Below are 11642 nucleotides of genomic sequence, written 5' to 3' on the forward strand. Positions count from 1 at the left end.
ATCACTTCAGCGGCTTCAAGTTCACGGAGATATTCGCGAGTCGCTGCAGGCTCGCACTTGAGCCTTCCGTTCAGCGGTCCTTGTCGGCAGTCAGCGCCCACTCGAGCACGGAAATCTCCGACAAGCCACCACTCGAATCCTCGTGCTCACAAAACGCGCGCTCTTGTTTCCCTCCTCCGGGGATACTTGAGCGCCCCACCAACTATGACAACTGCGCCTGGGCCCCCTTCCGACGCGATCTGTGATCTCCCATCCGTGTTCGCCGGGGAGGGGCGAGTCATTTGCATATAGTAGCTCGCGCGCGTCCAACGTTTCGAGAACTCTGGAACAACGCGGGGGCATAGGTGGCACTCGACAAGGCTACCATTATGCGGATCTCGCCACTCGTTGCATCTTTATTTCTTGTGCTGCCTTCGTGTTTTTTTTATTTATAAAAATTGAAGAAGACGATTTCAAAAAGAAAACAAAACAACAAAGGGGGCAAACAGCCTGTCGGAGGCCGCGGCAGCGTCAAGCGCACGTTCGAAAAAAAAAAAAAAGGGCGGGGCCCTCGATCCGTGCTTGGCACGCTAATGAACCGTTGTCAGCCGGCCATCGCATCAGGGTTCGTACGGGGAGCAACGGCTGGCTGCAGGAGTGCGCCGGGGTCGAACGGTGACGGCGGACGTTGTGGCACAGGTGGAAAAGGGGGGGCTTCCACCGCGTTAACCCTCTTTCGCGAAATGAGGGCCTTGCATGCAATGTCGTCGGTCTGGGCGCGCCGCGCCTAGACCACGTGATGCAACAGAGGGATCACTCGTCACTTCGAAGCACCCGTCGGTAGAGCTGGAGAGGGCTGCCTCGTGCATGCATGCGTTAAGAACAAGTTGGTTGGTATGGGCGACATGGGGCACCGCTAAAGGAGGACCACAATCTTGGCAAGGTTACGACGCACGCTGGCGGGGACAAGGGGCTGAAACAAGACGCAGCGTCGTACAGCACTGTTTCTTCGCATAATCCCTGTAGTCTGTAAGTGTTGTAACCTCTCTAGGATGTAATAGCAACCAGCCCGCCAAGCCATCACAAAAAAAAAAAACAAGTCTTCGACGTGTCAGTCTTCAGATTGTAGTCGCTTAGTTGTTTAACAGCGAGGCTGTTTAGGCTTGCCGTAATTTGTCAGTTGGAAACAGGAATGATCATCATGATACACCGGCACATTCTCCCTGCATCAGCTTCTTCATTTCTGCCTAGTCCCCGGAACACGTGCACCTATTTGTCCGGCACGAGATTCAATAATGATGATAGGTGAGAGAATGAGTACATGAGAGAGAGAGAGAAAGAAGAGAGTATCGAATTTACACACAAAAAATTGTTACGAAGTGGGATCCCAACACGCACACTCTATATGCCTAACCACTCGGTTATACTGGCACGCTCCTTGTAAGTTGTATGGTATATAGCGTAGCAAGAGGGGGGGGGGGGAGGGGGGCATGGAGATGAGGGCGAGGTGGAAAGGAGAGAGTAGAGCATATTACAGAAAGCGTGAGAAAGAGAGAAATGTGGAATGGGAAAGGAAGAGAGAATTAAACAAAGAGAAACAAAGCGAGAGAGATAAAGGAAGGGATCAAAAGAAGGTGGAAGCAAGCAAGAAATAGAGAGAGGGGAATGAAAGAGGGAGAAACATATATATAACAAGAAATAGAGACAGCAGACAGGAGAAGAAAGAAAGTAAAGGGTAAAAAGATAAAACTAGTGAACTTTAGCAAAACAGGAAAAGCCAGGACTACTGAGGTGCCCGTCAGCTCCACTGGAAGCACTATACTAAAGAGACAACCTCTTTAGTGTTACTGTTTCTTTAGAATAGCACTTGCAGAGAAAACTATGCTATTTTTTATGTTTTTCTTTGTGCGATCAAAATGAAGAATAACCAAGATATCCCTGGATCGTACAACGTCTGGGTCCCGGTACACAGAGGTACACTTATGCATGCTTCTATTCAAGGAGTTTGCAATCTCACCAAGATTAGTCTACCACCGCATTCCGACGAAGGGGTACAGTAGTAATAGATCAATATTATACTATACATACTGACATTATAGAACAGGAGCCAATGTCCAGCACCACACAGCTAGAATAGAACAGATGACTCTAAACAAAGCACCAAGCGGCCAGCCAGTGGAAAGACCAGCAAGCAAGCCCCAATACGGAACATCATGCACTTATGAACCGAGCTATGTTATCAACACAAGCCCGCGACTACGTGCGGGCGCCATTAGGATGGTCTCCGAAGTAAACCTGGAGTGGTTGCTTACTCGCAATGTACGATGGCCTGAAGAGTAAAAGAAAACGCTGACGAGTATCAGAACGTCCTAAATATTTGTGATACTAGTACAGGCGTATCAGAATCAGATTTGGATGTTTTCCTCAACATGCTGATGATTTATTAACTTGCGGTGCAATGACTCGTCTCATCCAACAAATGTCTGAGTCCGCAAGCACAACCAGATCCAGAAGAACCGCCTTCAGCGATCTTCCCTATGATCATTGGCGACTGTCTCCCTCGAGCTTGATACTGATTTCGTAGGCATGTCCGGCAAGTTCTGCGCATAGCGAATAAGTTTTATGATCTGTCATCAATACGCCCACCTGCAGTGCTCACTTATTGTTATTCTTTGAATTGATCAAAATCTAGACGCATTCTTGAACAGAAAATTCATATGAATTTTCAGTCTTCAGCATGCCTTGCGTATGCATCGTTCATCTTTGTGTGGTCCCTGTTGTTCACTGGTGCTGTTTTACTGCACTAGCTTCAGTATTTCATGCTCAGTACAGTGAAATATTATTACCAGGTAAACCAAAAAGGCTATGTTTGTTTATCACGCCCACACGCGCACTTGATGCGTGCGAAGTACAAAAAGAAAACTGCTTATTCTCCTTATCAAGCACTACCGAAACAAAAAGTAGCAGCAACGTACAAAAATACGAAGTTTGTCTGCAAGGTGCACTCATTTGTTTTTCTTGTGCTGCAATTATCAACCAGTAATCATGCCACAATTTTCCTCCTCGGTCCTTCAATATTTCCGAGTGCTCAAGGTCTCCCCAAACAACTTCCGAGCTCCCCTTGGAAACATTACTCTCAAAGCCTTCGTTCGGGTATGACGAACTAGACCTGCATGCCGTGCGCGTTTGCTCCTTTCGGAGGAACTCGCTGGGCGCACGCGGCTAACGAATGCGGCTTGTGATGCTCGTGACTGATAATCGGCTGCCCCGTCTGCGTTCCTACGCCATCCATCACACGTGCCGCCGCCAAGCGGAGGCTGGCAGAGAGCGCGGAAAGCTGCCGCGGCCACGTCGGGAGCCGTGAGAAACGGCGACCGAACCGCCTTAAATGGACGCATCGAGAGCACGCCATTACATGCTTCTACCTGCCCCAGAGGGCGCTCGCTGCCGATGCTCTCTAATGTTCACAGCGTGGTCCAACAGGGCAAACTAACAGCGTGTTTTGTTGGGTTTGTTGTTGATTCGTCACGGGGACAGGTGTCTTAGCACGTTGCATTTATCAATCAATCAATCAATCAATCAATCAATCAATCAATCTACCCCTCTCTTTTGCGCACCTACACTTGACAGACATCAGCATTGGGGGTGTCTTACGTTAGACAGGATACATAGGAAAGCACGACTAGTGAAACTGAGGTGCGAAGTCTAAGAGATACTCAACGTGCACACTGCCATGTATTATGATGTATTTTGTTATGTTTATGCGCACTGGGTGCTCCTTTTGCGGGGAACCCTATCGTTAACATTTGCTCCGTGCACGCTGGGCTACTTTCTATGCATCTAAGGTATGCCTAACATTCCTTGCGGGTTCGAAGTAGAGAAGGCACCGCCCAATCCCTTCAAGCTTTAGAGTACTGGCACGTGACAAATATACGTAACACGCGCCTCAATAAAAGAAAACACGGTAACAGCGTTTTGTTCCTTTGCAGGGCCCTCGCATTGCGAAATAAAAAGCCGTTCTGACTAAATAAAATGTTCCTACATGAAAGGTTCTTGCGCGACTGTTGCTGGCTGCGTGAATCCCATACGTTAATACTGCGAGACCTGCAGAATGAGTACGTAACTCGCGAGCTGCTGCCTATCGAGGCTACTGTGGCTGAAATATGAGTTTGCAGAAAAGTTGTTACTAAAAAGCCTTATTACGTGAAGAAACACAACGCTTTTAGGCACATTGTGCTCTCTGAGAACTTAGCTGAAGTGAGAAATGAAACATTCAATATTGTAGTATGATATCGTTGAAAAATTAATGTCTCAGGAGTCAACGTGTCAATAAGGACACTTGTTTCATTGAGGGCCTTGACGAAGGAACGTTCTTTCAAGCAACATTCCTTGTTCTGTGACATCTCACGACTCCAAGCCTCCATCGCCCTTGATTATATACGCCTCGTCAAATATGAATTGTGACATAAATGAATCCACCGTCATATATGCGTGGCGATGGAACTACATCCTCACGAGTTAAGAGACTTTTGCACTTCTTCACCCGTCCTGTGCCTCTCGGTCTATGTGAATGTATTTTTGCGCCATCATGTTCCCAAGATAGCGGTGCAATAATCACACTTATCTACAGCGTTTGTCAACCAAAGTCATGATAAACCTCAAAAGCCGTCCACTCACTTCGCATTGTTGAATATAATCAAAAAGAAATAATTGCGGTTGTTCTACCATATGTTTTAAATATGCATCTATTTGCTATAAGCTTGATTGTAACCCAACTAGTGTAACAACGTTGCATTCATTTCTAAAGAAAAAAAAAAGCCAGAGCACTCCTCTTTTCACAACGCATAGCAGTGCGCATGCTTTAACGGGCTCCATATTTTTGTGCTCCTAAGACGCGTTTAGTAAAAAAAAAATGTCCGAAAAATATTCATTAGAGTGAATTTTTTTGCTAATTTGTTTTGCTTCACATATTTTTCTTTAACATTATTAGAGTAAACATATTTGCAGCCGCCATAGATGTCCTTTTACTGATAACGATCAGTATCCCTTTGACAAATTGGTTCTCTCGAAAGCTTTTTTTTAATGGCATTCACGTCATGGGTTAAGTAAACTCTCAAATGCTTATCGGAACATTATGCCTCCTATCGTCATTCCGCTTACTCCCGAAAAATACGCAGGCGGTGATCCGGAAGATGCGCCTGACGTGCAAGTGTCACGGCGTGTCCGGCTCGTGCTCGCTGGTGACCTGCTGGAAGCAGCTGGCACCCTTCCGCGAGGTGGGCGACCACCTGAAGGACAAGTACGACAGCGCCACCGAGGTCAAGCTGAACAGGCGCGGAAAGCTGCAGGTGCGCCACCGCAAGTTCAACGTGCCCACGCTCGAAGACCTCGTGTACCTGCACGAGTCGCCGGACTACTGCGTCTACAACGAGACGCTCGGTGAGTTCAGTCGTGGTGCACACGACGCAGCTAGAAGAGGAAACCCTAAACTTTCCATGTCATATTACTTTACTCAGACTTTGGTTTGTGTATATAATGCACGCCCAGCACTGGCGTAGCCAAGGGGTGGCTTAGACCTCCTTTAGGCCACCGCAGCCGGTCCTCATATCACTCCCCCCTTTCTTCGGTGTAATAGAGAGACCACTACTTGTACCAGGGGGTGCCACATCGAGTACGTGCCCTTCACGAAATTTCTTTCTGTTCAGAGAGCACAAAATTATGCTCGAGCACATTTGCCTGCCTGCACAACAGTTAAGAACAATAACCTGCCCCCCCCCCCCTATGGAAATAAATTTCTGCCTACGCCACTGATCCCTAATAAATCTGTCCATTATCCGTAGCCACAAGTCACCCTTACGATAGAATGTTTTCCATCATAATGCTCGATACTGTAGTGGACATAGTGGATTGACACAAAGTGTGCGTATTGTGTGCCTCACTTAATGTATAATAATAATTAATCCGCTCAAAACCGTAAGTGTCAACTATTCCAGTTTAAGAACAGTGCTGACCAAGACCCTGTCTATGATTGAACTGGAAGACTTGCCTTCATATAAGTAACCACAAGTAGAAATTCTTGCTCCAAATTCAGTTTGTACACTGTCCCCGATCCATAACTGCAACAAGTAATTGTGCACATAAGTAGCTAAACCCTGGAATTTGCTGCTTACAACGTTACAGTTTTGCCCCACCGTTACGTTCTTTGACTATCTTATTTCTGCTGTAACTAGTGCAAATATTTACAAATATATAAGAAATACATGTGACCGACAAGTAAGAACGCTTGCAATTGTCTGCTGTGTTTATTTATGTGTGTGCAAACTTTGTGCTGGTTACTGTTGTAATGTTCTGAGACTGACTAGCTGCGTGAACATTCCAATCGGACATCTTATCGTGGCGGCGAAGTAATCTCTTTGTGTGCCATGACTTTGTCGCGAGCAGTGTGAAATCTAATCTTTCCAAACGCAGCATTGTCATTCTCAACAACAACAAAAAAAATGTTCACGCAGGCTCCCTGGGCACCACGGGACGTCGGTGCAACAAGACCTCATCATCCACCGATGGCTGTGGTCTCATGTGCTGCGGCCGGGGTTACAACAGCCACAAGCTGAAGCTGCGCGAGCGTTGCAAGTGCAAGTTCCACTGGTGCTGCTACGTGGAGTGCAAGACTTGCGTAAGCGTCATCGATGCGCAGACCTGCAAATAGGCCACAACCTGTGGACATCTTGTCACGAATTTCGGGAGTTCCCTATCAAGTACGGCAAACAATTGTCGTCGAGGCACAACCCCGGCCTTGAGTGAAAAAAAAGTGAACAGTCGTCAGTCGACGTATGCATTTTTACGCGGTTCGGAGACCAGGAAGTCCAGCACAAACTACTTACGTCTTGTATCTTAGTTCGTAGCTGACATCAGTATATGTCTGGTGCACGTCGGACGAAAGCGGGTTTACGTGTGAAAGACATTTTCTAGCCTATGTAGTGGGCTCCTTTTTACGGAAGAGAAATTTCCTGAAGACTTTTTTTTTTTCGCGGAAGGCTGCCTGCTTTAACAGCTATGAGTGGAACAGCTGGACGTGTCCTGAAATACCTTTTCTCGCAACGTTGGATTGCTGGACCAATGGCTGGACATGCATTCTGGCGAATTGACTTGATCTTGGTGTTTTCGTCGCTCAGGCGGACCATGGTCAAGATCACGGCGATAAACCAAACCAAAAGGGACGCCATCACCATCACAACGTTCGCCGGCAAGCCGCCATTGCAAGCTTCTGCTTCTGTGAAGAGACGTTATGGAAGCGTGAGGAAAAAATGACCAAGTAGTCGTAAGCTCCGCATAGTTTCGCAGGGGAGATGAACAGTGTCGGTGAGATTTTTAGCTGTTCTGGCCCTGCATCATGCACCGACGACTAACAACGTCTTTTCAACGATGCAGTGACCTAATCACGTACTGTTGGCTCGAATGCTGGAAATAGTGCTGCAAAGACACCGAAGAAGGCTTGAGATTTATACATTGAGGTAATGAAATTGTCCCTGTGAAAGTCGCATCTTTTGTACGGCTGCTATTGCAACCAGTGAAACTTCCGTGGTAGGACTCACGAATGAAGCAAAACCATCGATTGTTCTCAGAGACTCGCACTTTTCCTGACGTTGCTGTGTCCCATTTTCATTCTTCACCAGTGTCCTACAGATCGCTATCAGCATGTCATAAATGTTGCCTTGTAAAAGATTCGTCTATCAAGGAGCTGCGTGCATTGTTTCGTTTTCGTTTTGTTGTGTCCATGTGCTTTTTTCGTGACAATGTACTTGCGTTTACCAATGATGAGAAAAAAAAATATGCCCCGATTCATTCACTATATTCACGTAGATTATTTATTGTGTTTCCAGCATGCACCATACTATTTTGTCACGTTTGTGCCGCCGTTAGTGTTCCGTAGTTATAAAGTGCCACGCTGTACTGTTCTTTGTTCCACATGTGCATCGGATGATGTCAAGGTATTCTTTACAGCCACTATGAAGACGTATTGATAGACGAGCTTGGTGCAAGTTTTTCGCCATCATCTTTCTTCATTGATGAGATCACTTGCGTTTGTGAAGGCACCGGTGATGCATTGTCGTATTTGCTCGCACTCCTGTCACAAAAACTGTATACACAGTCACTGTATACACAGCGGTTCACGGTATCCAGAAACACTGGGCCATACACGGATAAGTATCAGTCCTATCAGTCATAATACGTGCGTCTCTGACTCTTTAACGAAGTGCTGAAATGCCATTCTGAAGGGGGAGCGCCCTGCACGAACATGTAAAACGTCGTCATTTGTAACAGCAAGTGTAACAAGCCCATTCTTTGTCGTCTCCCAAATTGCAGTGCCACATTGGGAAAAACTGTGAAAGCTTTTTGACCGCGACTAAAAAGGATAATCAGAGTACCTGATTGGCCTCAAAGCGGAAACAGCCAACCATAATTTAACAACATGCTGTACCACTACGCTGGACCTATTCGCATATCAGTTTCCTCGTGTAGATTATTATTATTGTTATTTGATTCGCATACACAGATACACAAGGACACAGAGGAAAGAGGGAGAGAGCAAGGTGGAAACTGCCACCTGGAGGGGCACAACGCCATGCTCACTCTTTCGGGAAGAGGGAAGGAACAGAGGAAACAAAGATTAGAGTGAAGAAAAGGAAATGAAAACGAGGAATGAACAAAAAAATGACGAAGACTTCAACGAGCGTGAGTAAAAAAACACAAATAAAAATAATAAACAAAAACAGCAATCATTCATAGCCGCTCATCGATATCAGCAGCAGCCGGCGACCTTGCAGGACAAAGTCGCTAAGCCATTTCTAGACTGCTTGTCATTCTGACAATGAAGGGTCTGTTTCTGGTTGACCTGAGTGTCCATGGCGAAATTTCCTTGGAAAAGGGGGTGGGGAATCGGTACACAGCGGGCGTCGACCGCTATACAGGTGGACCTCGAGTAATCAAGTTCTTAATGCAAACGATGGATCTGAAACTCCATTATATATTCGCAATTGGAAGCAGTAATTTTTCGAGAAAACACCTCTAGACTATTCGTTCACAAATTTTTGGTCCAAGAATTTATTTCGGTGACCTTTCACCGTAGACTAGGGATCCACTGCTCACAATCGTAGCTGACGTGGCATTTAAAAACCACTGTAAATAAATTTATCTTGTTTTTCTGTCTGTAAGCGTAAGGTGGCACAAATCACCTGTAGGTACCATTGTTCAACTACAGCGAACGTCAAAAATACAAAGAACATCCTACCATGTGATTCGTATCGTACCTGAATAACATCAAGTCAGAACGATGGACAGCTTGAATAGTCACAATGCTCACAGTAACAATCAGGTCACAATGTTCAACGCCATTAATAGACGAAACAATTTTTGAATACACGTAAACAAAAACAAACCTACCGAAATAACAGACTTTCATTTCCTAATATAATAATCGAATAAATATCTTATCTAAAATTTCGAAAAGCCAGTATTTAACATTCACGATCACCTACAATGTAGCTAATAAAACTCTTGCAGAAATGATTGATATGTGGGGTCTAACATCCCAAAATCAACATATGATTATGAGAGACGCCGTAGTGGAGGGATCCGGAAATTTCGACCACCAGGGGTTCTTTAACGTGCACCCAAATCATAGCACACGGGCCTACAACATTTCCGCCTCCATCGGAAATGCAGCCGCCGCAGCCGGGATTTGAGCCCGCGGCCTACGGGTCAGCAGCCAAGTACCTTAGCCACTGGACCCTTGTAGAAACACTTCATGTTCATGTTATTTGCAAAACATAAAAATTATAAAGTACAGAATAATATCGTGGTTGCATACGGCTCAAGCTCTTCGTATTCAAAGCGAACCCCCCCCTCTCCCCCTCTTTTTTTAGCAAGGGACCTAGAACTAGAAAGCATGGTCAGGACTTTAACCACTACCACAGCACACGCCGGATATTTAAGAAAAGATAGCTCTGGTCATAACACATGGCGTTCTTGATTTTCTCTCTTACGAATGCTGTACACACTTCGGATGCAAGGTGTTCGTGACGGAGCTTGATCAGCACAATGTATGAAGCTTCGTAAATAATGCGGGACCCTTTCGCAGAAAGGCAATAGTTATAATTGCAGAGCTAATTGCTTAACACCCGAAAAGCAGCTCAGCGTGTTTCTTCTCATTGTAAGCTTTTAACACTCGTTCTTACTCATACTCTTGCTTTAAAATTTTACGTACATTGCTGACGCGACGCGTGGCACTACATTGTATCTTGTAAATAAAGTTCACGTGGATATGTATACCTCTCATCCTTGTCATTTCGCAATAACAGGCAGACAAGACTGCACTGTTGATCGCATGCATCTGCTGTGAAATTTATTGTTCTTTTAGTTCTTTACAGAGTCGAGTATTTCGATTTCGTTCTACTGGTCGTTCAGGACAACACTTTAGATTTGGGAAAATGTGAACTGGATAAAACAATGTATATTAAGATATTGGGCCAAGTGAAGGAACTTTTTAAAGCAATGATCACGAGAGATTATTAGTACGCAGTATAAAGCACATCTTTTCGAGCCAATTCGAGGATTATATTTGAAGTCTGTTTTTTTAAAGTTTTGTAATTAAAAATTATTAAGAGTATGCCTTGCGTGAAAACTAACTCAAGTACCGCCCGTTAAAAATATTTTTTTGCAAGCACTTAAAAATGCTGTGACCTGTGCAATGAGCCAAAACAAATGAGATATAATGAATTTTAAGAACAAAAATATAAGAGCCAGAAAAGTATTCTTTAGCACAAGGAGCACTTTAGTATAACTGGCCACCATAATAAATCTTGTAGCACGATATTTATAATTGAGGTTTATTGCACGCCTACAAATATTAAAAAGAGGTGTGTCAAGTTTTATTAAAAATGTTATCGGGAAAGTATATAGTTACAACTGTTCGCGTGTGGAAAGATACCGGAAAAGTATAGGTTCCGAGAAAATAAAAAAAAACTTATTTGAAATAGGTGCATGCACAAGATGATCGAGAGGGCTGAAATGCGTTATAATTGTAACCAGTTCTATAGGGGACCTTACTATTATGTGCCGTTTTTCTGGCGGCAAGAATAAATTATTTTGGAGCATGTTCCCAGCGTCGATAACCTCCGGCCCATTTCGTTGAGCTCGTGCGTAGGTAAAGTGGCCAAATACGCGATCCTGAAGAGGGTGACCCGATACCTGGAGGAACGCGACATTTACCCCCCCCCCCCCCCCCCAACATGATAGGCTTCAGGGCGAGCCTCTTAACGCAGGATGCCATGAAGCTCATCAAAGTACCCGTTATCGATACCAACACAAGGGACATAACATCCACACTGCACTGGACTTGGAGAGGGCATTCGATAAGGTTCTCTATTACTTCGTGCTGAGTCAGATCTCGAGCCTTGGGCTTGGCAAGCACTTCCGCGACTACACAAAATCATTCCCGACTGTCAGAGAGGCTATTTTCAAGATAGGCAACATTGCTTTGGATCTGGTAAAGCTTGGCTTGCGAGGGACACCACAAGGTTCAGTCTTATCCCGGACTCTCTTTAACCTCGCCACGATTTGCTTGTCTCAAAAACTACGCGATGTCGATGGCAATAGCCATACGA

General features: G+C 45.2%; 1 protein-coding gene across 2 annotated transcripts in view; it reads left to right on the top strand.

Moving 5' to 3' along the window:
* The window catches only part of LOC119174516 (protein Wnt-5b), an 83011-nt gene extending 72706 nt beyond the window's left edge, over positions 1–10305 (top strand). For both annotated transcript variants that reach the window (XM_075895505.1, XM_037425455.2), the window contains exons 5-6: positions 5157–5418; positions 6489–10305. In XM_075895505.1, the coding sequence (XP_075751620.1) occupies positions 5157–5418; positions 6489–6685 (459 nt within the window). In that variant the 3' untranslated portion in view covers positions 6686–10305. The remainder of the gene's footprint in view (positions 1–5156; positions 5419–6488) is intronic.
* Positions 10306–11642: the final 1337 nt, after the last annotated feature.

This window comes from Rhipicephalus microplus, chromosome 5, assembly GCF_043290135.1.
Source record: "Rhipicephalus microplus isolate Deutch F79 chromosome 5, USDA_Rmic, whole genome shotgun sequence".
NCBI lineage: Eukaryota > Metazoa > Arthropoda > Arachnida > Ixodida > Ixodidae > Rhipicephalus > Rhipicephalus microplus.